This window comes from Propithecus coquereli, unplaced genomic scaffold (assembly GCF_000956105.1).
Source record: "Propithecus coquereli isolate 6110/MARCELLA unplaced genomic scaffold, Pcoq_1.0 Scaffold44, whole genome shotgun sequence".
In the NCBI taxonomy this organism is placed as follows: Eukaryota; Metazoa; Chordata; class Mammalia; order Primates; family Indriidae; genus Propithecus; species Propithecus coquereli.
In genome coordinates, this window is record NW_012150174.1 from 1387569 (window position 1) to 1415315 (window position 27747).

The window sequence follows — 27747 nt, forward strand, 5'->3', positions numbered from 1 at the left end:
TGGATTGGGGTGGGTTATAAATAAGTAAGCAAATAAATAAAAATCTGGATAGGGGAACATTTCCACTGAAGCAAAACATTTCATTACCAATGGAGTGAATTGCAAGTGGGGCCAAAAGCAAAATATATTGACTCTAATCTCCAACAGTCCATCAAAAAACACTAGCAAGACACACTCGGGTTTCTCAGACCATCTTTCTCCACCTCTTTCTCAAACTCCTCTTTCTCCCTCCATCAAGAGATGGTAAATGAGTTACACAAAATGACTCAATAAGCTTTCTAAATCTTCCCAACCTCATAACTGCTTCACTGCCGCGGACCTCATAAGACTCTCCTTCTTCATCAGAGAAGAGAATGAAATCAAAGGAGTCACTTTCTGTGGTGATAGGGTTAGGGGAGAGGGGTGCTGGTTAAGCGAACAGAGTCAGACTAGAATCAGGCTAGAATCTCATTGCTGCCATTAATTAGTGGGCTCTGTGGCCATGGGAAAGCCCCCAACCTCTCTGTGCCTCAGTTTCCTCGTTGATAATAAAAGTACCTCCCTCCTAAGGTGCTTGTGCAGATGAAAGGAGAAAATACAGGAAAGTAACATAAATAGCTTATTTTTAAAGCCCTCAGTAAATGCTAGAGTTTCCTTCCTTCACTGAGCCACGCCCCTGGGTAACACTCCTCAATAAGAGGTTGTACAAGGCAGAAACAGGGTGAAAAGACTAGTTTAGGTATATCCCTATTTGACAGAAACTCACATCAATGGAGCACGATCATTTTTTGTGCCCCTACTACTTTCTAGAGATGTTATCACACCTCTTCCTTGCCATAGCCCTTTGAGATGGGCATTATTACCCACATCTGACGGCTGGGGCTGGGCTTTGAGCTCAGAGGACACAGCTGGGAAAGTTTGGGAGGCAGCTGGGCCTTCCAAAGCTGCCTTTATGAAGGTCAATAACTAGCCTCCACCACAGACATTGCAGGCAACACTAACAGGAACCTGTGAGGTCCCAGCCCACTTGGAGTACCATGAACTCTGTGACCTCTGAGCTAGGGAAAGCAAAATTCTGGACCAGGCTGACGCTGCCAAAACTCTCTAAGCCCCTCTTCCTCCCCTTCCCTCCATCAGCCCCAAAGGCATTCACTGCTAAGCCATCCCTGCTTCTAAGAATGGGAACTGGCTAGATCTGAATTCGAAACACGCACCCCTTAAGTGACCTTACGTCAGTCACTTTTATTCTTTCTGGTTCCTCTTCTGAAATTGGGACATGAAAATGCCTACCTCCCAAAGTTGCTGTGAAGATTAAACAGAGCAGTGCACTGAGAACACACAGAACAGTGTCTGGCACACACTAAAGTGCTCATTTACGGCAGCTGCTATTGTTACACTGACGCAGTCTGGCGAAAACCAGCCTTATGTGAACGGTGGTGATGATACTGTCAGAGAGGAAGAGCAGGTCCTTGCGCACTGACTGACGCATCTACCCACATTTCATACAGCCCAAGCAGAAAGGCCTGGTTATCTGACGTTTGTTCCTCCTTTCCCCTCCATGGGACACTTCTTGAGGGTAACACAGAGATCTAGGTGGGCTCTTGCCCCTCTTAGGAAAAAAATAAATAAGAAAGACTGTCAAGGCCCAGCCTAGGGCCTTCCGATCAGTGCCCTTGGTCCACAGACATGTACTGATGGGCCCATCTGTGCTGGGAACTGGGGAGAGAGAAGATACCCAGCGCCATTTCCCAGGAGTTCATAGTACACCTGGGGGAAAAGACAAGGAACCACTATCACAGCAGACAGATAATGAGGGCGGAGTGTCCCTGGGAATATCAGAGAAGGCTCCATGGAGAAGGAGGTGGTATTTAAGCTAGCATTAGTCAAGACCTGAGAGGATGGCATTCCAGGCTGAAAAGACAGCATGAACAAAGGCCTAGAGATGGGAAAATACAGGGTTTGTCGAGAGAACAGAATGGTTTGGTGAGGCTGGAGGACTGGGATGGGAGGGGTCTGAGGGGGAGGCTGACAGTGAAAGGCCACTGAGCCTAAAGGACAAGGAACACAAAATAAAGGCCATAACTACCATGGATTAAATGGGAGTGGGCCTGCAATTTTATATAGGACAGTAACAGAAGATCTCTCAGAGATGACACATGAAAGAGGTAAAGGAGTGACTTGGGGGAAGAGTTGCCAGGCAGAGAGAATAGCAGTGCAAAGGTCCTGAGGCCACAGGGTGGCTGCCATGTTGGTGATACATTAAAATAGTCCAGTGTGACTGGAGTGTGGGAGGAATGGGGAGAGTGGTAGGGAGAGAGGTTAAACAGTTAAAAGGGAGCCACCTCATAAAGGGTCTTGCAGGTCATTATGGGGCGTTAGCTTTCACTTGGATGACATAGAGAGCCATTGTGGGATTTCCACTAAAGGAATAACGCAATCTGACTTGCGTTTTAAAAGGATCGCTCTGGTTGCTGTGTAGAGAATCAACTGCAGGGGGCCAAAAGTGGAAGCCGAGAGACCAGTAAAGAGGCTATGGCTGAAATCCAAGCGAAAGAGGATGGTGGTAGGAACCAGGGTGGTAGCTGTGTGGTGGTTCGTCTCAGCTTCCCCGTGTAAAAATGGAGCTTGGGATTCCTGCCCTGTGTGCAGCCCAAAGCTTCAAAAAGCCCCCATCGGGATGGAATGTCGGGAACCTCCGGCCAGCGGGGTGACAGCCTGGGGAATGCGGGATTGTGGGGTGCACGGGCACCTCCTTGGGCGTCCGAGCAGCTGGCGCCCACGAGAAAGCCAAGGCAGGTGCGCGCCCCGCGACGCGCTTCAGGAGGGCAAGCCCCCCGTGGAGGGATGCTTGTCCACTCGCTCTTGGTGCCCAGAAGCTAAAGAAGAAGTGGGAAAACACTCGCCTCCGCCCAGTCCTGGAACCTGTCCCGGGCACCCGGCATTGTGTGCGCCCGGGTATGCGGCCGCTCTGCGTGCGCAGGTGTGGGCATCATGAGGGGAGCGCCACAGCGTCCCCTCGGTGCACCTTCCCCTCCCCCCGCTCTGACCCTTTGTCTCGCTTGCCCCTACTCCCTTCTGTCGGCCTGTATGTCCCGCCCCGGATTCAGCGCGCCCGGCCCTGCCGGGGTCCCTCTGGCGGTCGCCGTGGCAGCGCAGCCCGGACCTGGGGCTCCCGAGAAGAGAAAAATCATGAATGAAATGTATGCTGTGCTTCCACTGCCCGGCCCTCCCTGTCCAGGCAACCTTGGCGTGGGGGCGATGCCTGCGGGGACTCCGGGCAGAGTTGCTGGGGGAGGAGGGGCACCTGAAATGGAGTCAGGGGTTAAGGGTCTGGGATCCGAACTCCCTCGGGCCTTGGGCGCTGCTGGAGCTCCCCGCCCCCCGCCCCGCCAGCCCCGCGGGCCCTGCGCAATTCCCGGGGAACGGCGCAAGCCCGCCCGGGGGCGGGGCGGAGCTGGGGCTGGGGGGAGCCAGCGACCCGGCGGCTGCGCCGGTGACTCCGCCGCTGAAGCGCATTTGTTAGGGCGGTCGGGCGAGGGAGCGCGCACGGAGCGCGGGACGGAGCGCCGGGCGGACGGACCGACGGACGGACGCCCCCGCACACGCAGACGCACAGAGCTCGCCGCGGCCCCCGTCGCACACACATTGGCACAGACACACACAGGGACACGCGCAGACACACGCACACTCGCGCGCGCACAGCCTCCCGCCAGCCTGCTCGCCCGCTCGCCGGCGCCCGGAGCCCGCTCTGGCCGGTAAGTGCGGCGCCTCCGTCGGCGCCTTTGTGTGGGGAGCCGGAAGGTGGAGGGCGAGGGTCCCTCCCCGGGCTGCCCTGCAACGGAGACCTCCTTCAGCCTTCCGGGCCGAGGAGCCGGCGCCCGCCCCCGCCACGCCCCCATGGGGCTCCCAGCGCCCCCAGACTGGGGGAGGGGGTCCCCAACGCGGGGGAGGGGGCTTGGCGCTTGGTAGCCCGGAGGGAGCGGCGGCCACTCCCCGCGAAGCTCATCGCGGTTCCGGGGAGGGAGCGGGATAGCGGTCCGGGGTCCGAGTTTGCAGCCGAGGCTAGTGCGCGGCTCTTGGCTGCATCGCCTCTCCGGAGTCTGGACCCCTGGAAGGACCCTGGAAATCGCCGCCAGCCTGCTGGCCTCTGAACCGCGCCTCCCAGCCTTCCCATCGCTTCGCCTCCCCCGACCCTTTATCTTGAGCGCCCGCGTCCCACCCACCTTCAAAATAAAAGCCGAGTGTGTTCCCCTCCCCCAGCATGCCAATTTTTCCTGGATGAGGCCCAGACTCCTGCAAAACCCGGAGATTGCCCGGGTCAGAGCCTTGAGGGGACTTACCTTATCAAGGATCACGTGGCTTAGAAGGTCAGGACCACAGGAACCTTGGGAGCTCATTTAACCCCCTCACTTTACAGTTGGGGAAACTGAGGCGCAGCGAGGTGTCTTGACCAAGGTCACTGGAGAGTTAGTGGCAAAGCCTTCATGAGAATCTAGGGTCCCTGGCTTTCATACCCATTTCCTTCCCCACACAACTAGATCCCATCTGCATTGAATCCCCAGAACCCCAAAATTCACCTGAGTGTACCATGAGAGTCTGTAATTCCAGCCCTGCCCCCACTTGAAGCTGCAGGTGCCATTCAAAAAAAAAACAAACAAAAAAAGATTGGCCTTTAATGTGCCCCATTCGCCCTCAAAGGAAAGCCCTCTTGTGCCAGTACTCCAGGTCCGGGACTTAGGTTGGGGGAATGAAGAAGCCCTGGCCCAGAGATCAGATGCTGGGCTGTTAGTCCTGCTCCTCCTAAGAACCCCTGAGCCTCAGTGTCCTCAGTTGGACCAAGTGATGTGGCTGGCATTCAAGGATTCGTCCTCTTCTCCCCACTTTAACCCAACTGCGTGCCCTCCCAGTCACTCTCCCCTCCTCCTTCAGGGCTCCTCCAAATCCAACCAGGCCCCTTTTGTCACTCCTCCGTGGAGGTCCCCAAGTCCTTCATGCCAGACCACCCCTTCCTCCTTGGTGTTTGTCAAGTACAGTCTCTTGGTGTTGCTGACAAAGCAGCTGGGGAAGCTTGAGTTACAACCACACCAGGCTCTGGTGGTTTCTCAGCACAGGGCTCCCTCAAGGACAGCAGGGTGTCCCCAGAGCTGAGCCCGATGCCTGGTGCAGAGAGAGTGCCTGAGAGATGTGTCGAAGGGGTACAAGCATAGATGGATGGGGAAGGGATGATGTCAGTCACCTTTGAGGAGACTCTGCATAGTAGAGTTGGCAAGGAGGGCAGCGTTCAGGCTCTAGGGGTCTGAGGCTCTTTTCTCAAGAACTTCCTTCTTGAGTGGGGTGAGCAATCTGGCATGGAGCACAGCCAACGTGGTCATGTGGCATAACTCCAGGGGCCGCCACTGACGTTGTCACCCACGTAGATGATGTTGTGCTCCAAGAGGCATCACTTACATGGACTTCGTAATGAATGGCAGCCCCTGGGTTTTTGCCATGCAGAGGTTTCTATCCTGAGAGTGAAGGGGTCTGGGTTCCAGGCCCAATGTCTTCCTTGCTGGCTGTACAGTTTCAGTAAATGCTCATAACCTCTCTGGGTCTTAGTTTCTCCATCCAGAAAATAAGATCATTGGATGGAGATTTTCCAGAGATCTTTCATATCTGAACTATTTATTGGGGGGTGGGGAGAGGGGAAGGAAAGCACGTATTTATATAACTGCTACGGGCTTCTTTTACTCTGTGAGGGAATAATTCCTGACTCAGAGGGGTAACGTATGTAGGGCACTTAGCACAGTGCCTGGGGCATAAAAAAACCTCAGGAATCAGTAGCAAGTAATACCATTAGGGCCCCAGCTTTGTGAATATATCCTCCACTTCTTCCCTTCTTTAGATCATCCAAAGACATGGGATTGATTTTAGGGCCTCAGCATTCTCCTTCCTCAAAAAAAATCTTTCCCCCACTGACCTATTCCTGGACTTAGGGTTCAGTCAGCGTAAGACATCCTGGGAGGAGCAGCACTTTTGATTATCAGTTATTTTGCACCTTAGCATGATATAATTTAATCTTTAAATAGTGTCAAAAGCTTTTCTTACACTTTGGCACTTATACTTACTCTTCATAACATACCCATGATAGCAATAATGTTATCATACCCATTTTACAGATAGCATAGTTAAGACTCAGACTTTAACTTATCTAAGGGTGCATACCTTAAAAGTCTCAGAGAGCAAGACCTCCAGCTCAGATGATCTGATTCCAGATTCTGAACTCTTTCTTCTGTATCATATTGCCTGTCCTTCCCCAATAGTTTCCCTAAAAGAGAGACAGATAACCCCTTAAAAAGAGTTGAGAATAAAGCAAGATTTTATTCCTCTAGGAGTTCAGGAATGGCTTCTTGAATAAGTTAGCATTAGGTAGCATTTGAGCTGGGCCTGAATGGTTTGTACATTAGAAGAAAGGAGGAAAAATATTTCAAGGAATGGAAATAGGATGAGCAGAGGATGGACGGGCAGTGGGGGCTTCTAGGACAGTACAGAAATTGGAAAGCAGTTCATTCCAATGGGGGCAAAAAGGATAAAAGAAGAGTTGTAAGAAGGAAGGCTGGGTAGGATGTTGGAGGCAGTTGGGGAGGGGGGCATTGAGTGCCAAGCTAAGGAGTTGATCTTTAGTATTTGAGTGGGGAAGAAAAGTGATCAAACTTGACCATGAGGAAAGTCACTCTGGCTGCCCAGTGGAGAACAGATTGGAGGGGGAGAGCCAGGTGAGAAACGATGACAATGGTCTAGATGAGAAATAACGAGGGTCTGGACTGGGGACAGTTGTAAGAATGGGTAGAAAAAGGAGTTGATGTAAGAGGCCACGGTGTCACCAAAATTGGCAACTGATTGGATGTGGGAGCTAGAGGGAGGGAGGAATAGTGATGGCAAGGCTTGAGACTGAGTGGCCAAGGATGCCATTCACAGGAGCGCAGCAGGAGGGGAAGGCAGGGGGAGCAGTTGGGGAGGGCCGTGGATCTGACAGAGACTGTCATGATTCCTCCTGCAAAGCCAGCTCACCAAGCACCCTAAACTGTGAAGAACCAGTTCCTTCCTTCCTTCATTCATTCATTCTCCAAATTTGTATAGACATCTGTTACATGCCAGCTTGTTCTAGGCTCTGGGGATACGTTGTTGAAAAGACGAACTTCCTGCCCAAGCTCTACCAGGGGAGACAGAAAATAAAACATAAGCAAAGATAAAATAGTTCAGGGGGTGAGCAGTGCTCTGGAGAAAAATAATGTAGGATGAGGGGTGACTGGGTGGAAGGGGAGAGGAAGAGATTTTCCTTTAAATAGGATTGTCTTTGAGGAGGTGATATTTTGGACAAAGACCTGAATGAAATGAGGAAGAGACGTGGGGGAATAGCATTCTAAGAGGAGGAGACCACAAGTGCAAAGGCACTGGGGTAAGAATAGGTTGGTGTTTTCAAGGAACCTCAAGTGTGACCGTAGGAGGTAGGCAGAAGGGAAGAGGGGTAAGGAAAAGGGTCGGAGTGGTGGTCAGAGCCAGTCTCATAGGTGCTGATGGGCTGAGCAATGAGAAATTGCATGGAGTTAATGAGTCCAAGAGAACCTGAGTCCTAGTCTCCCTGTATTCTTAGTGCAGACCAAGCTTGGACATCCGCAATGGCTTACTAAATAGTTGTTGAATGAACAAATGTTGGAAATGACCATTTATGAATGAGACTTCATATCATAGACTTTATGAACCAATAAATAAAGATATTATGGCATCATAAGGTCATAGCAAGCTGTATTATGATCAAAATGATAAAGCTGAGATGACGAATGTGTGTGTTGTCATTTGAGTATGAAAATTGGAATGAAATCTGATATTTCATTCGGCATAGCCTGATATCATAAACATTGCAGTTGACTAAGACTAAATATTAATAGTAAAACATATCTTAAATGACTGTAAAACAATTAAAACAGTGACATTTTTGGTCTTCCTTCATCCCTCCTTCCAGAGCCAATGCTCCTGGCTTCATGTCAGATTTTCTCTTGTGTAACTCTTATGTCCTCCGCCATCTCCTTCATGGAGATTTTAAACAAACTTGTCTCTAGCACAAAGGCCCATGTTTGCAGGCCAAGGCATTATCATCTCCAATAAATGGACAGATTCCCAAAAAGGAAGAGAGGCAGAAATTTTAGAAGTATAAATTCTTCAGGCACCTAATTGATTGGTTAAATGGATCTACAAGTGGGAATGGAGAAATTGGCTGGACTGTGTGAGGAACAAGTTGACATGTGGCTCAGTCTTAGCTCTGGGCCCCCTGGTTCAAATTCCATCCGAATCCACAGGTCTCTCACCTGCAGAAACTAGAAACTCAGGTCACCCCAAGGGGGAAAATACCCTAAAAACTCTTTTAGTTTTGAACAGTGTTATCACCAAAAAGCTCTTCCTTGCCTTAAACTAGAGTATTATGGAAAATAAGATTTCCCCCCATTCTTCAATGTCATCTCTATATTTTCTGCATCTGTTGAGATGTGGAATGAACACCGTGACAACCAATGTCTGGCAAAGCTCAGAAATTCCCAAACTCTTGGACTGACAAAAGCTTTTCCCACTGAGCTGTGGCACATGCAACAAGCACCACCCTCCCTTCCTGTGTCCCCCTTGAAGCAAGTGTGACTCCAATGTCCATACCTGGGCCGCAGCATGTTGGGTTGGAAGGGGATCCCCTTGGCTAGATGCAGCGGAGCCACAGTTTGCAGGTATGGAAGGGAGCAAGCATCTTGGTGGGAATTCCTAACTTCGGCTAATGTAGAGGTAAACTGTTCACAGCCAAATCCCCTAGTTACTGGAATGGCAAAATAAAGACCCTAAATTGCCCTCCCTTTTTGTGGCGAGGTGTTTGGTTGCCGTCACTAGAGAGACATGCCAAGTCTCAACACGTCTTTCTGAAGAGTCCGCATGAACTGTCCCCCTCCCCGTCCCCCCAGTCTCTGGAAGCCATTCAGAAGGGATTTGCGGACTTTAGTGGTGGAGGCACATGGGCATCCAGAGTCGACTTTGAAGATTTTTCTAAGACTGACGACAGGTATATTTCATCATCTGCCTAAGGGTGTTGCCCAGCCCTTAAAAAATAAATTACAATTGTGAAAATAACACAACCGGACTCCATACTAGAAAACAAATGTAAGATTAACCGTGATTTTGTATGTCCCATTCTGTTTTCTATAGATCTGTATTTTGTAATAGTTGAAATCAGTCCATATATAGTTTTATAGCCTGAATTTTTCACTTAACATTTTACCGTAACTTCTCTGTACATACGTGGTCATCATCTTATTCTCAGTGACTTTTTCATAGTTTATTTAGCCTTTTTTTTTTATTGCTGGGCGTAGTCAGGAGTGAGCATGTCCACGCACATAGCTTTTCTGTCTCAGAGTCTTGGCATCCGTGTGAAGCATCCTCAAGGGGTATGACGGGACTAAGGGTGGTTAGAGAGGGGTGCAAAGAAGAAAGCGTGTGGTGGCCCCAAGTCCTGGGGTAGAAAGGGAACAGGGAACACCAGAGCAGGAGCCAAGGAGAAGATGGAGAGGGAGGTGGATCACGGGCCAGGAGGCCACAGTCACAGGGCACTGGGGATGGCGGTGGCAGAGGGACATACAGCTCTGACAGATCTCAGAGGGAGTCCCACCAGTGATTTGTTTGGTTTGGGACGCATTGATTTGTGGCCAAATACACATAAGATTTACTATTTTAACCATTTTTAAATGTACAGTTCTGTGGCAATAAGTATAATCAGTGTTATGCAACCATCACCACCATCCATCTCCAGAACTTTTTCATCTTCCCAGACGGAAACACTGTAGTCCTTAAATACTAATTCCTCGTGCTCGTCTTCCCCAGAACCCTGCCAACCTCTATTCTGCCTTCTTTCTCCATGAATTCACCTAGTCTAGGTACCTCATATAGATGGAATTATATAATATTTGTCCTTTTTTTGTCTGGCTTCTTCCACTTAGCCTAATGTTTTCAGGGTTCATCCATGTTGTAGCAGGTGTCAGCATTGCATTTCTTTTTAAAGCTGAATATATTCCATTGTATTTAATATGCATATACCACATTTTGTTTATCCATTCATCTCTTCCACCTTTTGGCTATTGTAAATAATGCTGCTATGAATATTGGTATGCTAGTATCTGTCTGAGCTCCTGCTTTCGATTCTTTGGGGTGTGTACCTAGCCGTGGAATTGCCGGATCATATGGTAATTCTAGGTTTAAAGGTGTAGGGTGCTTTTTGTAAAAAAGGACTGTTGTGTGCCCCACATGAAAAAGACCACTGAGTGAAGTCTTGGGAGTGGAGAGTCCAGGAAGAAACCATTAATTTTAAAAAGTAAATTTTGTTTGGAGGTACTAGGAGGGAAGAGGGAACAGAATACAAATAAGTCCAACCTCCATTTCTGAAGAATTGTGATTTAGAAGCATTGTGGGTGGAAAAAGAAAGCTCTCAGGAGAGATCCTAGTGGGTGGAATTCATGCACGCATGCAAGTATTTACTGTGCTGGACATGGCGGTGGACACAGGACCTTTGGCAATCAACTCGACCACAAGGACCCTGCCTGCAAGGAGCTAACGCTAGTAGGGGCACCAGAGAGGTAACCTGGCGACAGTGGTCCATGTCGATGCATGCTGTTGCGGTGATAATGGTCAGCAGTACCTTTTGCTGAGTGCTTACTACATTATCTCACCCAACCTTCGTAACAGTTGAGTGAACAAGGTTTTTATGATCCTCAGTTTGCAGGTGAGGAAACAGATTCAGAGAACTTGAGTAATTTGCCAAGAGCACAAAGCAAGTAAGTGGCAGAGCTAGAATTCAGACCGAGGCAGTTAGTGTGCTTTGGTGCTGGCCGAGGGCCAGGGAGCTCGCGAGAGGCACCTGCCCAGGTGGAGGTCAGCGAAGACTTCCTGAAGGAAGAGGTCCGGCGAGCGTTTTAGCGTAAGTGGGCTGTGTTCTTCTTTAGCTCATGGTTTAAGAAAATGGTTTTCTGTAGTAACAGCAGTGGCATCCAGCCCAGTGTCCAGTGACTCCAAACTCATTTCAGAGGACGATGATCACTTTTGTCATCCTTGGTGCTTATCATGGGGCAGGAAGGCCAGCGGCGAAGCATCTCCTTTTCCCACTGACATCCGCTGCGTCTCCTACTTCCCTCACTGGCCTGCGTCCCCTTCGGTGTCTGGGGTGCCTTAGAGGGACCTCCTGGGCCTAGGCAGCTTCAGGCCAGTGATCTGGAGTTAGGCAAATGCAAAGCCCAGCAGCGGCAGTAAAGATCATACGTCCACCTTCCGTGCCACGTCCCTATCCCACGACGCCTGGACCTTGTGGGTTCCCGCCACCCCCAAAGCCCCATCTCCTCCAGACACAGATGCCACCAGTTCCCCCTGCTCTTTCCATTCCTCTGTGGCCCCCATGGCCTGCAGCAGTATCCATCGACAGGGACTCCGCTGGCCCTTGGGCGGGAGAGTTCTTTTCTGTGAAAGCATCGCTGGCCCGGCCCCTGTTTATTTGCCAGTGGCACCCTTCAGTCATTGTGACAGCCAGAAGCACTCACACACATTTTCGAAGCATATTTTACAAGTAGTCGAGTGTTCAGATCTTAAGTGTTCTGTTCAGTGAGTTTTGACAGTTGTATGAACCCGTAGAGTCATCATCAAGATCAAGATGGGAACATTTCCATCACCCCTGAAAGTTCGGAAGTAACAACTGTTCCCATTTCTATTATCGTACGTGAGTTTTTGTCTATTCTTGACCTTCATATAAATGGAATCACATAATATATGGTCTTTTGTGTCATGAAGTAGTTTTTAAGATCCATCCATGTTGTCCCAGCCCCCCCGACACACAGAGATTTCTAAATGCCAACTACAATGACAATACCTGCCTCACTCCCCCTGCGAAAAAGCGGCCTGTGTGTTAAGATCAGCATGTCTTGGGCTGATGCACGAAGCCCCTGTGCCATGTGCTGAGAGTCCCTCTCCTGCCCACCCTCCGGCCACACTGAGGTGCCTCCTCCTCCTGGCACACCTTGCCCTGTCGCCTCTCCAGGCCTTTGCCCCTGCCGTGTTCTCTGCCTGGAATGCCCTCCCCGCTGTCCTTCAGGTCTCTTCCATGCAGCCTCCCAGCCCCTCCCCTTGTGCCCTCCTGCATATGCGCATGAGATAGCCCTGGTGGACACCTAGCACGTTTCTGACTCTGCCCACTGGGCTGGGGGCTGGTGGTGGGCAGGGCCTGGGCCTTAGCTATCTGTGTATCCCCACAGGCCCAGCACAGGGCCTAATAGTGAAGAAACGGATATAAGATTATAGCAGCTTTTGCCTCAAGATTATCTCAGAGACAAACTGGATTTAAAATAACCATGCAAAATGTATTCCAAACCACCCTCTGAAGCTGATAAAAGAAAGGTGGTCAAAAAAGACACAAAGTCTAATCTCTGACTACAGATGATAAATGTAGACTGAAACTTCCTGCCAGTGAAGCAGAGACCTCCACCCCTTCCCCAGGGGACCTGGCACCATGGGAAATGGCATCGATGAGTGCAAAATAGCTCAGCTCGGGGAGCCAAGGGGAGGGAGAAGAGATCAGAGTCAATCAGGGAAGGCTGCCTGGAGGAGGTGAGTTCCAAGGGTTTTCAAAGAGGAGTCTGTGTTGAGCCCAGGAGAGAGCTGAAAACATGAGCCAGGGCAGCACAGATTGCGGGCCTGCTCTGTCCTCCATGACCCTAGTACTGAGTCTCACGCAGCTGCCCTTCCCTCCTCTTTCACTCCTTTCCACTCCTTGCTTCCTTCATTTTCTCCCATTTGGCCTCTCTTCCCCATCTTCCTTCCAACTCTGAGTGTAGAGGAAAGAGCTGGATGTACATTGCCCTGCCTTCCATCCCTCCTCCTCTGCACCGGGCTCCCTATCATGGGGGATATAGAAGGAGGCCTGTCCCTTGCCCCTTCTCAGCCTGGGCAGCTCACAGAAGCCAAAGTTTTGGACAGGAGAGCCAGGGAGCAGCCCAGGATGGATGCAGTTCGTTGCCAGGTTCCAAGTCACAGAAACGCTGGGGGGAGAATTGAGCCACAGGAGAGGTCCGTGTGCGCTCGACTCACTGGGGAGATTCCCTGGAGAAGCCTGAGCTGAGGTGGACCTTGGAAGGGCAGGAGGCCACAGCTCAAAGGGGAGGAACAGGGAGGCCTGTCCAGGCAGGAGGAACAGGGGACACCAAGGCTGAGAAGCAGGACGGAGCATGGCGGGTGGGGTGGGCTGATTTCATGGTGGGGGAGGATGTGGGGACTCCTGCAAAGTCAGGTTTCCGGTTCTTTACCCACCCTTCCAGGTCACGTGGGGACCCGGAAACAGCCTGGAGCTCTCCAGAGGGCAGAGGAGGTTCCTCTGGGAAGGGCCCTCTCGTCCTCAAGCTGTTCTTTCTTGCGTTGTTCTCATTAGCTCCAGGAACACCTGACAGAGCCTGAGGAAATAGGAAGCAGACCTTTGTAGCTGGTGGCACTGCCTGGCACAAAGAGCAGGAGTGTCTCCCGTGCTAGGTTGACTCGGAGGGAGACAGGAAATGCAGCTTTGAGCCAGGGCAGCCGGATGCCTGCCTCAGGATTGCCCGGCTCTTTCTGTATACATCACTCACTTTCTAGGCTTCGCCACAACCCTGCATCTCTTGTCACTTCCATGTTACACGGGAGGAAACAGGCTCAAAGGGGTGAAGACACTGGCCCAGGGCCCCATGGGGATTAGGTGGCAGCACACAGCATTTCCTCCAGGTCTCTCTGCCTCTGAATCCATCCTTTTTCCATATGGCCATGGTTGTGTGACCTCAGAATTGTCAGTCTGCCATGCTTTGAGGGAATCATCCCGGTGACTGAGGACTCTGTTCACAGCCCACCCCGGGCCCAGGTTTCCAGCTGTCCACTGGCAGAAGGCAGTGAGAGGATCCGCCACCCTTGGCCCAGGACCGGGCTCTATCCTGTCTTCTCCTTTGGCCACCTGAGCAGTGGCAGGGTGACCACTTACCGGCTCTCATGTCAATCCCTAACCCCTCTAAGTGCCTGTAGCTCCTGAAAAGTGGAATCATGATGTCTTCATGAGGTTGTCTCAAGGGGCTGATGAAATAAGGTGTTGGAAGCATGTGGCACATAGTAGGTATACATATCGTATTTATTAAATTTGAATTCAGGCAGTCATGTCCTTTTCAGCGTTGACTCCTGGTCCCACCTGGGTTTTTTTTTTTCCTAGTTCATTCTCTTTCCTGGCTAAAGAGCCTTAAGATCCAGCTAATATTTCCAAATCTAGCCTCTGCGTTCCTCTCCCAGGCCTTGCTTCTGACTCAGTTTGTCTGACTCTTCCACCGGACCCTAAGGTACCAGGATTTTCGCAGCCTGTGTTGCCACAGCCTGAGCACAGAGGGTTAAATCAGGTTGGGGTGGGGGCCCTGATAGGGAACTAGAGCCCACAGTGGGGTGTAGGCAGAGCTAGGGGCCTCGCTAGCCTCAGATGGGAGCAAACTTAGCTCTGAACTCCAGCTCTCCCCTCCGTAAATTCATCCAGGCCCTGGGAGAAGAAGGAGCTTTGTAAGCAATGAAGAGCAGGGCAGGTGCCAAAGAGATCATCAAGGTTGATCCTGAGCAAGGCACAGCCTGCACTGGCAGTCCAGGCCAAGGGGACGGCATCAGGGACGTCTAGAGATGAAACCAGAGGCACAAAATAACGTGTGATCAGAGTGGCTGTGTAACCAACACAGGCTAGGTCAGAATTCTAGTTCAGGGGGAGATGGGAGAGCTGTAAGGGTGGACAAGGCCTCAGTCCTAGAAGGCAGAGAGTCTGCCTGCCAGGGCAGAAGGCCAGTGCTGAGATTGGGCCAGTGTCAGTGCCAGGCAAGCAACAGTGAGACTGAGTTAAAACTCTTAACAATGATGGTAATACTGGCTAGCATACTATGTGCTCTTCCAAGAGCTTTAAGTTTACTCATCACAGTGGTAGTATGAGAACGGTAATACTGCTGGTCCATTTTAATGATGAGGACACTGAGGCATAGAGAGATTGAGCAAAACTCCAGACCTCTGCCAAGACTAGCAGCATGCCTCTTCCCATTCTAGTTTGAAATCAGCCATGGTGGGAGCACTTACGCTGTAGAAATTGGCAAACGCCACAAATCAGGGCTTTTTTTTAAGATGTAAAAACTCTGCAGCGTAAACACAGTTATCCCATTTCACTGATGAAGAAACTGAGGCACGGAGAAATCAAGTATCTTGCCCAAGATCAGGCAGCCAGTGGGAGAGCCTTGGTCCATATTGGGCATCCCAGTGACAAAGCCTGTGTGTTCACTACTTCTGTTTTTAATGAGCCATTTGTAAATGCAAAGACTCTAACCTTCTTTTCATTTATTTTTTTTAAGAAATATTTTTTGAACATTTGCCTGGTGCCAGATATAGTATTAGGTACGGGAAACAGGAAGGTCCACATCAGAGATTACAAACCTAGTGATTTAAAGAAAGCCTAGGCCTGGTGTTGAGGCAAACTGAGTTTGAAGCCTGGTTCTGCCACTTCCCAACTGCGTGACCTTGACCAAGTGACTCAGTCTTTCCAAATCCCAGTCCCCACATGTGTAGGAGGAGGATGACTGTGTTTACCTCGTGGAGTTAGAGTGAGAAGTGAATGATGTAATGCACGACAGTGCTTGGGATACCGTGCGGCACTCGGAGCCCTCGCTAAAGGGAAGCTGCCGTGGTTACAGACCACAGGCTTGCGCACAGGTGTAGCTCAGCGCGAGGCAGATACAGGCTTCCCCACTGGTAATGACCGTGCGGAGAGTGAGGACAGGGAGTACCCAGCTCTTCCTAAGGGAGTAGGGAGGGTTCTGCTGAGGAGGTGACATTTGAACAGGGTCTTAAAAGGCAAATAAGAGTTTTCCAAGCAGATAAGGGAAAGGGGGGCTTTTCCAGTAGAAGGAAAAGTATATTCCAAGGCAGTATAGCTACCTGACTAACTGAACAGAAATACCGGAACACCCCCTACAAGAGGTGTGATCACAGCTTCACATTTGTGATTGCCTGTTTTCCCTTTGTAAATTAAACTGCATACCTTGGTGGGGTGGGGGTGCGTGTAGAGAGAGGAAGCAGAATAGAATGTTTGCAGAATCTTGGAGAGCAGAGGATTAGACCAGATGACCTTTGAACTCCAAAATCCAGCTTTTTCATCATCTTTTGGGCTCCTGTCTGCCACACAATGTACAATCAGGCAGGACCATCCGCAGCATCAAACCATCGCAGCTGAAGGCCACCGCTGTCATAATTGGCTCAGGTGGAATCCGCCCTCCACGCGGGGAAGTTGGACTCCATGGACCAAGGCCTGTTTCCCTGGTGCTGTGAGTGCCCTCTGCTGGCTCACTGCTGTCCCGCCGTCTGCCATACTAAAACCTGACAGCCCCCGAATTGAAGCCTGACCTGTAAGGAAAGGTCCTTAAAGATCATCTCATTCAACCTCTTTGATTTTCGTTTGAGGCTGCTGAGACTCAGGTAGGGGAAATGACTGGCCCAATGACTGACCCAAATGACTAACCCAAATGACTGAGGGAACACAACTGCCACCATCCCGTACTCTCCTCACGACCAGCCTTCCAAAGCCAGCTCCCTGGGCCTCTGCTTCCAGTGGGGAAACCCGAGGTCAAGATGCAGGGCAGAACTTCCGGTCATTCTCCTCCTGGGGAGGGCACAGCAGTGAGCTCCTTCAGGGCCCTGGGCAAGGGGACAGGCAGAGGAATCTGCCTCTGGCTCCTTCACTAACTCACTCACTGTGTGAGCCTAGCAGAGTCACTTCACCTCCTGGGTCTTAGTGTCTTCATCTGTAAAATGGGGATCATCACATGCTACCCCGCAGATTTATGGTGAGGATTTTTTTAAAGAGCATATAGAAAGCAAGGGCTGTAGTGTTCACTCTCTTCCTATGTGTGGGGTATTGTTTTCACCAAAGGCTAAAAAGTGGAAAAGGACAGAGGTTAGGGTTATAGGTGGCGGGGGGCGGATCTGTAATGACTAACCGTGTGGTCTTGGGCAGGTCATTTGATTTCTCTGAATCTCCATTTCCTCCTCTATAAAATGCGGGTAATGCCAGTATGTTCCTCTGAGGGCTGTCGTGAGGACTCAATGTGCTAGCACCTGTAAGGTCCTTAGGGCAGTGCCTGGCCTGTGTGGTACGGTTCAGTAGTGGTGGCTGCCCTTTCTGTTGTTAAGACCGTTGTCATTGTTATCCTCTTAATCAGTCAGGGGGCTGTGGAAGATACCCCTGAACAGGTGGCCCTAAGACTGATTCTGCCCTCTCGCCTGCTTCCTTCCTCACTCTGATGACGTCCTCCTATCCCTTTCCGTCCTCACCAACCTGACCATGAGAGAAGACAGTGTGGATTTTAGAGGCTGGGAAGGTCCACAGAGCCTGAGCTGGATCACAGTGAGGTTCTCTACCCTGTACCCCAAAGCTGCAGTCAGGACAAAATGCTCTGGACTCAGCCATGAGCCCCGGATCTCTCTCAGTGCTGCCAACGCAGCTAGCCCCTGCTGCTTAGGTCCCGGCAGGGGGGCCAAGGCTAGCAGAAAATCTTTGTGTGCCTCTGCTCTCACCCAATCTAGGAATTTGGCAAGACAGGGGCTCCTCGCGCCTCCCTCCAGCCCCCTCCTCCTGAGAACACAGAGGGCAGCAGGTAAACGCAGTTCATACTGGGCCTTGGGCCCAAACCACAAACACTGCAGGCCTCACAGTGCCTTTCTGTTGTCAGCGGGAAGGTCCTGGGATGCCTCACTAGGCAATGTGCAGAGCTCTTTGCCCTTTCTCAGAGATAGGTTCCCAGCCCTTTCCTGGGAGTTTGTGCATTGTCTATACCTCAGTGGTCCCCAACTTTTGGCACAAGGGGCCTGTTTCACAGAGACAATTTTTCCATGGACTGGGGCTGGAGGGGGAGGAGTGGTGCAGAGCTCAGGCGGTGATGCGAGGCCTGCTTCCTAACAGGCCACGGACCGGTAACAGGCCCTGGCCCCAGAGTTGGGGACCACAGCTATACCTGCTTCCTCCCACCACCGCCCTCATTTCTCTTCTCTGCTGTGCCTTTGTTGGTCATTTGCATAGTTCCTGAGCACCTGCTGTTTACCAAACACCATGATAATCATTTTCACATTTCTCTTACTCACTGGTAATTCCCATCTCAATCCTGGGTGGAAGGTATTGTCAGCCCTGTTTGCCAAATGAGAAAAATTTAAGGCCCAGAGTGATAAAGACACTTTTCCAAAGCCACATAGCTTGACTAGAGCAGAGTGAACATCTGTCCTCAGGGAAGGCTTCCTAGAGCAGTTGAAGATTAAGCTGGAGCTTAAAGTCTGGGTTGATTTTGAGGATGGGTGCAAAGAGGCGATGGTGTTCCGGGCAGGAGAGATGACCTATGCAAAGGGGCAAAAAAGAGAACGTGCTTTGTGGTCATGGGGGCAAGAGAGAGGCAGTTACAGTTTGAAACTAGAGTGGCTGGAGCCGGTGGTTCAGCAAAGGGGGTAGTGCCGAGCTACAGCCCCAAACCAGGACACCCCCATCTCTTACTGATTGCCACACCCACTCTTCATCTAGCCTCGGGGCTTCCAGATCAAGAATCTATTCTTGGCACTGGTGGATTTCTTAATCCTCAATATTGGGTATGGAAGAAATGTCTCACTGTGCTCCTTAAATGAAATTACACTGGACTCAGAGCTTCCCAGCATCCCGAGCTTGGGAGGAAATTCAATCTCAGTAATTACTAAGGTGCCCCTCCCCAACCGCTGCCACAGCCGTCATGCCAGGGGTGTTTCAAGGAAACCGTGCTGGTTACCGCTGCGACAGCCCCAGCCCCGCCTGCAGGGCCCCTCCAGGTCTGCTGTCTCTGTGCCCTGTGGGGCGGGCACTGTGTGGGGTGCTGCGGAAGCCCCAGAGGCTGAGATCCAGCCCTCTCTACGGACCTCAACGCCATTCCCAGGTGGTCCTGTCACTGCCCACACACACCAGGCACCAGTCATGGAACCCACGTGCTCTTCACCTTCCCAGGCCTGGAGACCCCTCTCCACCCCCTCAAACTCCCACCTCCTGACAAAGAGACCCTCCCTCAAGGTGCTCCAGCTGGCATATGACAAAGACCAGGAAGGACAGCTCCTCCAGGAACTTGCCTTTTGGTCCTGCAGCCAAACCTCTCTGGAAAGAAAGGGAGGGAGAAGCAAAAAACCACAGATTAGCATCTCAGTAACTTGTCCTGTCCCACGCCATACTCCCTTTCCATACCCGCCTTGTACACTGAATTTCTCTCCGTTCCTTGAATGGGCCCTGCTTTCTCTCAACCCCAGGCCCGTCTGCATGCCCTCCCCCTCCTCTCTCATCCCACAACCACAGGCCCCTACACTCACCTCTCACTGGAGATGGCACTTCCTGGGAACCTCCCCTGACCCCTGCCTCATTAGGGGCCTCATCACACTCCCAGGGCCACCCGTGCCGCCATTGCCTTTGTTCTTACCTACATCCCCCGGAAGATGCTTGTAGTCATTGAATCTCCAGGGCCACAAACAAGGCCTGCACACTGTAGGTGTTTAGTAAACATGGGTTGAGCAAAAGGATGGTCCAGTCCCTGGATCAGACCCACACGAAAGAAGGAAAAATGTGTTGCCCGAGCCCCTCAGCAGGCTGGGCCTATCCAGCACCCTTCTGTGTTCCTTCCCCGGGGCCCCTGCCATGCCCACACCCATCTCCCACCAACAGAGCAGGGATGGAAGGGAAGTCATTCATCTGGGCACAGCCCCAGCAGAGAACAGTTAGCCCCTGTGTTTGGGATCCAGAACACTCAAGTTTGCAGTCTGCTCAGACGTGGGGACAGATGGCTGGACAGTGGACAGCTGGGCCAGGGGGGTAGGCAGCCTGGCAGGACGGAAATAGCAGTGAACTAAGCATCGGGAGTCCTGGGCTCAGAGCCTATCCGTTCCACAGGTTTGCTGCACGCATCGGTCTGGGTTCTCAGGTTGCCAGCAACAGAAGCGGACTCTGAGTAACTTAGGCAGAAAAGGTATTTATTAGAAGGCTTTGGGGTATGACACAGAAATGACAGGTAACCGAGCTTGGTTCTGGGCTGTGTGACAAGGGGCAGGCAGGGCACCAAGGGAGGAGAGAAGTGACTCCCAAAAGGATATCTGGATTTTGTTAACTACCTGAAAACAACTGTTGACACACTGCGTGACCTGAGACTAGTCACTTAACCTCTGTGCGCCTCATTTTCCCCTTCTGGGTGTTCTGAAGCTGGCTTCTCTCCTCCATTCACATCTCCAGTTTGCTTTTTGCTGATCAAACCTCCTGCCCTGGCCCCAGATGGCATCCCTCCCTGTCCGGACACTTTGGGAATGAATTATGAGGGAGCTAGGTGAGTGAGCGCGTGCGTGCACGGTCCCCCGCAGCCTACCCACTGAGGGGGCCGAGCCCTCTCCGCCTGCATGCTCTAGAGCGTGTGATTCATTCGCATGAGGTGGTCAGCCTCATTATTCCTTTTCCGTGAAACCAGCATGTCCTCTGCCCCTGCATGCTGAACATGCTCGTGAAAATCTGGATGGCATTATGGGCTTCTTTCTGGCCGTGGTCGGGCCGTCTTCTCTAGGTTGGGAAGCTCCCAGCTGGAGTCTGCCCTCCCAGACCCGGCAAAGCCACCAACCCTGAGACCCTGTCACTGCCCTACATTTGACCTTTAACGTGTACATCAACAGGCTCAGGCCATGTACTGAACACCTGGGATGCAGAGGTGGTTGAGGGGGTGCGGATGCTCCCAAGTCACTCGGAAGCCAGTGGGGGCGGCAGGTGCATAAACAGCTAACTATAGCAGCAGAACAAAGTACAAGACGAAGGGAAGCGTGAGCCAGGTGTGGGGGGAGCCCGGAGGGAGAGCTTGATTCTTCCTGGGAGATCAGGGAGTGCTCCATGGAAGAGGTACCACTGGAGACGCACCTGGGAGAATGAGTAGGATTTGGAAAAGGGGGGAAAGGATATTCCAGGTTGAGGGAACAGCATGAACAAAGGCTCAAAAGTAGGAATCGATGGATTTGATTCAATGAGTAGATATGTCTGCTGGGGTCAGAGCTTTAGGGATGGTTAGAGCTCAATGTTGATAGTGAGGGGTGTTTAGGGGGTGCCAGGAGCGGGAAGCCTAAGGTAGAGGGCATGTCTGCCTGGGATTGGCTCAGCCTCACACCCAGGAATCCTAGCCGCAGCATCCCAGTCCCTCCTCACTCAGAGAAAGCAGGCTCAGGCTCTTCCGCCTGCCTCATCAAACCTTCTAGCTCTTTCTGTAAGTCCCGGGCAAAGCTGGCATCCACTCCAGGTTACCTCCTAACAGCACCCACCCAGCCCCCAGGCAGAGGGGAGGCGCCTCTGTTAGAACACTTTACCAACCCACAGCCGTCTGTTCTCCGTCCACCCCGCTGGCCACGAGCTGCTGGAAGATGGGGTGGGTGGTCCGGGTGGGTTCCCAGCACCCAGCCCTGGCGGGGTGGCTGCACCGTACACCTTACCTGCACACGTACAAACGAACAAATGAAGGTGATGACGTTCGTGCTGCAGGGGGCTTAAAGTCTGACCACCTTATTTGATAGAAGAGGCCTCAGACTCACGGTGAGGAAAGGATTGCCCACAGTCATAAGCGTATTGAGAGCAGAGGATTAAAGGGTAGATTGGTTCATAGCAGCCCTGCTCACAATAGCCAAAAGGTGGAAACAACACAAATGCTCAACTGATGAATAGATAGATAACGTGAAGTCTGCCCTACAGAGGAATAGTATTTAGCCCTAAAAAGGAATGAAGTGCTGATACATGCTACTGACGGGGGTGAACATTATGCTAAGTAAAAGAAGCCAGACACAAAAGGCTACATATTTTATAATTCCTTTTATATGAAATATCCAGCCTAGGCAAATCCATAGAGACAGAAAGCAGATTAGTGGTTGCCAGGGGCTGGGTCGCAGGGAGGGAGGAGGGAAAGCGGAGCATGGGGAGTGACTCCTTAACGGATACAGGGTTTCCTTTTGGGATGATAAAAATATCCTGGAACTATATAATGGTGGTGGTTGCACAACATTATGAATGTATTAAATGCCACTGAATTAGACACTTTAAAGTGATGAAAATGGTAAATTTTATGCTGTGTGAATTTCACCACAATAAAAAGAGTGGTTTGGGACCAGATCAGATGCCACCATATGGACCTAATGTCCATTCTTCAAATGCATGCTGCTTTCCTTCCCCTTCCCATTACAGACCTCCCAGGCCAGGTGTGGGGCAGCCCATGCCACCTCTCTCAGGCAGGGAAGCCACATGGTCAGCGGGGAGAGGGCTGTCCCACCCAGGGGGCAGGATTCCTGGCTTCTAGGTTACTGCTTGCTCGTGTGCCACTGCTGAGGGCCACCCCATCCCACTGACCAGCCTACCTGGAATTAGTGCCAAATATTCCATACGTCTCAGGCCTCCCTGCCTTGCTCTTGCTGTTAATATTTGCTCTATGCAAGAAGTTCTTTCCCTCTCCACCCATCATCTACCTAGAGACATCTTTCAAGAATCGACTCCTGTCTTCCCCTTGGAAAGGACTTCCTCCTCCGCTTCCCCCTCACCACAACCTGAGCTGAGCCTTCCCCAAGGTGTCACATGCAAAGCAGGCATCAGGGTGCAATCACGTGTGCATGTCTGTCTCCTCGGGAAGACCGGGATCCCGTAAGGAGGGCCCTCGATTGTTCATCCTTGTATTCCTAGGGCAGCTCTGGGCCTTACTCACAGGAGATGCTCCGCAAAAGTTTGTCGAATGAGGCAATGGCTTTGGGAAGGTTCTTTACCTCCTGGACATTGTCCATCAGCGAACTAGGGACAGGCTGGGTGATTTCCAAGGCCCTTCATCTCTGGAATTCTCTGGTTCTAAGAGCAGCAGTGGGGAGCCAGCCCAGCGAGTTGCAGCCTGTTGTTAGAGACCAGCTTTCTGCTCCTGTTGCCCAGCAGATAGAAGTGGGGAGGGAGAGAGGGAGCCTGCAGCAATCCACTGCAGGTAGCTATTTCTGTTCTTGGGGGGGTGGGGGGGAGGGAGGAGGGCAATGCCCAGAGACGGGGCTTCTCCATCCAGCCTGAAAGGGCCAGCTACTCTTTTTGGAAATCTAATTAAACCCTCCCCTGGACAGCCTAGACATGCAGGTTTTGGCTGGGGTTGCCTGGAGTCCTTCGACTACAGAGCAGAGCAGCAGGCTCTTGCTCCATTTTCCTCTGCAGTCAAGAGGTGCTACTCTTTCTGCTTTTCTGATTATGAAATTAGTCATTTTCTAGGAAGCTTATTTATAGAGTCCGCTGCACACATGCAGCACTGAGCTATTCTGAACACAGCTTAGGGCCTGGGAGGCTTAAGGTGTGAAAGCAGGTGTGAGTCACACACAGGTCCCCTTCCAGAGATATCTGGACCTTGCCTTTCTGCACCCAGCCAGGGGTCAGCCCTTATGGGCTGTCCCCCAGCTGCTCTTTAGGGTAGAAAAAGAAAAAGTTTAGGATTGGGAGATTAGGGATAGGTGTTCTCAAATGTGATCCCTGCGGCCACCAACTCGATACACAACCTGGAGCAAGTCAGACCCCCATTCTCTGCCTCAGTTTCATCCTCTGTAAAATGAGAGGCCTTCCAGACCTGTTATTCTCTGGCTGCTCTAGACAACAGCTGTGGAGGAGGCTTCCAAGTGGCTTAACAAAGACCTGCCCATGAAGCAGCTCAGGTGATGGCCCAACTTGAGGTTCCTGATGTTTCTTCCGGAATGTCAGGATAACATTCACTTATTCCACAAGTATTTTTTTGTTGAACACCCTCCTGCGAGCCAGGCACTGTGCTAGGCTTTGATGATACTAATACAATGGTAAATAAGACACAAATAGTGGTCCCCGCCCTCATGTAACCTACAGTCTAACAGTTGAAACAGAAGTTAAGTAATTAAAATGATATTTACAACTGTGTCAAGTATATACTATGAGTAAAAAAGTACTGAAAAGTAGAGCTGAACGGGCCCTGCAAGCAGAGAGAAAAGCACATGCAAAGGCACTATAAAGAAAAGAGCCTGTCTGGTGTGGCTGGAGTGCAGAGGTCAAGGGGAAAGAGGGACATGAGACAAAGGTAGAGGGATAAACTGGGGCCAGACCACACAACATCTAGTGAACTATGTCAAAGGATTTGTATCTTGGTTCTAAGAACAATATATATCACGAAAGTATTTTTTCAAGAAAGGTTATATGATAAATGTTGAGTTTTAAGGAATCGATTCTAGCTCAAGCCTGCCCCATCCAGTTGTGCGGGTTGTAAACTGCACAACTTATGTAAGCCATAGCATTGGAGACATGTGGAGGATGTTTTGGAGGCCAGCCTGCGTGGATGCCAGAAACCAGTTAAAATACTGCTGCAGTAATCTAGGCAAGCACCGATGGTGGCTTGGACCAAGACGGAGATGGTGGGAGGGGAGAAAAGTGGAACGACTCTGGAGACATTTAAAGAAAGCATTTAAAGTTAGGCATTTACCTTGAAGGTAGTGACCCCACTCTGCAGGAGAACTGGGCTCTGGGACTTGGGTTTCTCAGAGACCCTGCCAACTGGAGTGAGGAAAAAAATACAATAATACAATGCCAGTTAAGAACAGAAGATATCAGAGTGAGAAGGGTCACCCTTAACCTGGCCTGTCTGCCCCCTTAATCATTGAAAATCTGCAGCTGGGTCTGAAATAGAGCCCAGGACCAGTCTGGTGAGAGGCAGGATTGCAGGACTGGTGGGCAGAGAGGCAGCTGACCCTGTGGACTTCTTGGAAGTATTATGCTGGCAAGGCTGTATCGGAGGTTCTTTTGGTTGCCAGTTTCAGAAATCAAATCCCACTGGCTTAAGCTAAAAGGTGGGAATTTATTGGAAGGATCCTGGGGCCTCTCGTGGTCTTGATGGACGTGTTGCCCAGTCCAGACTCAATAGGGCAGGCGGCAGCGAAGCAGCTCCGAGGCCGCCAGCAGCAGATGTTTGTGGATCTTCTCTCCAGGGCACCGCAGTTACCGTGATTCAGCACCGGCAACCAGGGCTCCGGGCCCTCCAGAATGCATTTCAAATGTGCAGGGGAGACAATCTGATCAATCCAGCCATCCGGGTCTGTGTGTCCAGCCTGCGTCAGCTGACTACTGCCAAGGGTCAGAGACATGAAGGGCGGACAGGACCATCAGAGGCCACGCCTGCATTTCAGGCCCTTTACAGAGTAGGAGAACCCCTGTGAGCTCTGTGGTTGCCCTCAGGATATGTCTACTCTAAAGATAATTCATGGGGTCTAGCTGATCTCTAGCAACCTTTTTCCAGTATACCAGGTGAAGAAGAAAAGCTAGACTCCAGTACAGTTCTATAAGGTACCCTGATGGACTAGAAAGAGGGTTTTCTGATTTCAGGAGGATAACATTTAGAATATGCAAAACACATGCATAACTACTTTTTCCAGCTATTTCTAGAGAAGAGTTTTGCATGCCACATTCCATTGCCTGAGACACAGTGCACTTGCATGTCTTGGGGAGCTGGACACAGGACTGTGGGCTACCCAGAATCCTCTTCTTGTTCACCCATGGTTCAAAACCACAGGAACTAGGAGGCAGAATGGCACAGCAGTGAGACCATGACCTGGAATCCTAGACCATAATTTCAAACCCAGCTCTACCCTAACGAGCTGTGTGACCTCGGGCAAGTTACTTAACCACTCTGAGCCCATTTAAGAATCCCTAATTCATGGAATCATGGTGACAACTCAGCGTGGTAAAGTTTGTAAAGTGCTTTGCGCGTAGTAAACCATCCTTCCACGGTGGGGATGACAACGATAATGGTTGTGATGCTGCTGTTGCTGACTCTACAGAAAGACACCTACAAAATTCTGCTCCCACCTGTGCGGCCTCACCCCTCCATAGGTTGCCCTTTTCCTCAGGTCCTCTGATGAGGTGGGGTTATTCAAAGGGACACAGAGTATAGGAGAGGAAGCTTTTTATCTCTGCCCAGGATTTTGTCTTGATCTTGGCTGAACAGCTTTATCTCACCGTTTTGTCCTGCTGCAGGAGTGAGAGAAAGAACCACGCCGCTGATGACTCCAAGGGAGGGGCCCTGGACATGTGCTGCAGTGAGAGGCTGCCGGGTGAGTCTTCCCAGCACCCACGGGCCCCCAGAGCTCTGAGTGGAGAGGGGGCGCCCCGGCTGATGCTGGGGCTGGAGGAAAGCCTGGTTAGCTGTGAACTTGCTCGAGAGGAAATACGCCGCAGGTCCACAGGTCTTCATTTCAATGGGGATTTTGTTTTTCTAATCCCCTATGCCTTTCCGACCTGTTATCGTGTAGAGCTGCTCTAGACTCACGTGGAGGGAAGGAAGCAGAAAACAGGGCGAAGAGCTGGGGAGTCCAGGGCTGGTAGGGACGTGACCGCTGACCGGTGATGTGCTGGGCAGACTTCAAGAGGTAAGAGTAGGAAACACAAACAGCTGGAATATTGTACGAGCGGCGGGTGGGGTAGAGGGTGTGGAGAACTACCTGCTGGCCCTGTTGCGAAGCTCAGCTCGAGTGTGAAGCTGTGCTGCTGGGGTCCAGCCGCCCACACTTGCGGGGAGCCTCACTCTGAACCACAGGCCATTGCGGTCACCATGGAGACATCACCTGGACACTCCTGCCCACAGGTGGCAACATGTCCCAGTTGTAGACCCGATACCCAGGTTGGGATAAACAACCTTGGGAGGAATAAAGGGAAGTGGGGGAGGATTTTTAATCTTTTTTCTTTTTATTAAAGTTTTCATCATTTTTTTTCTTCTTGTAACAAATGTCCATTGTAGAAATATTAGAAAATAAATACAAGTGGGAAAAAAAGAAAAATCCCCCATAATCCTATAAACAACATACATTTTCAAATCTCTCCTTTCAACATTTTGTTAGAAAACGGCCCTTTGAACTCTAACTTTGAAGTCTCAAACCTGTACCACATCAGAAACCTCGTGACTGGAAAGAAACCTTAGCACGGAGTCTTCACATGGCACTCTTTAAGATAGGTGTTGGGGACAACCAGGTATGACTCTAAAGCGACGCCTCTTCAAAATAAGCAGTGCTTCCTCCACAGCCTGTGCGGGTGCCCCAGGCCCTGGTGAAGGCTCTTCGGGCAGCCTGAGGATTGAGCCCTTTGATGCAGTTCACCCTCTAACCAGTAGGGGGTACCATTGCTCAAAACACTTTGGATGACCTGTTGGAATGGTCTTGGGTGGACACCATCTCACAGGAGGAGTCGTCGTGGGGACCAGAAACATCTAGCTTGAAGAAGAGAATTCTCTGAAGGGATGCGAGAGCTGTCTGACTATCTGAAAGGCTGTCTTGTCGGGGTGGCGGTAGATCCATTCTTTGTATTTTGGATGATGTAAGCTCGATACATAGAAATTAAAGATAGGCCTGTTGGCCCACGGGATGCAGAACACCTTCTGACTCTAAAAGTGGCCTAGTCGTAGAACTTGATAATTCCAAAGGAAGAAAATGAGTGTTCCGTCACTGGAGGCATTCAAGCATGGGCTAGGCAGACATTGGAGAGGAAATTTCCACAATGGGTGGGAGGTCCATATGACATCAAAAGTCCCTTCCAACTATTAAACAGTTCTGTGACTCAGATATGAGTCATAGAATTCGGAGATGATTCTACGATCGGGGATGGCCCCGCTGGCT

The 27747-nt window shown here is 50.9% G+C and overlaps 1 protein-coding gene across 3 annotated transcripts in view; it reads left to right on the forward strand.

The window, feature by feature from the left end:
- Nucleotides 1-3443: 3443 nt before the first annotated feature.
- Nucleotides 3444-27747, forward strand: part of PTPN5 (protein tyrosine phosphatase, non-receptor type 5 (striatum-enriched)) — a 57556-nt gene continuing 33252 nt past the window's right edge. For 2 of the 3 annotated variants that reach the window (XM_012654236.1, XM_012654235.1), the window contains exons 1-2: nt 3481-3734; nt 26117-26193. In XM_012654236.1, the coding sequence (XP_012509690.1) occupies nt 26169-26193 (25 nt within the window). In that variant the 5' untranslated portion in view covers nt 3481-3734; nt 26117-26168. Of the gene's footprint in view, nt 3735-20326; nt 20418-26116; nt 26194-27747 lie in introns of all 3 variants that reach the window. The other variant, XM_012654234.1, reaches the window with a different exon arrangement.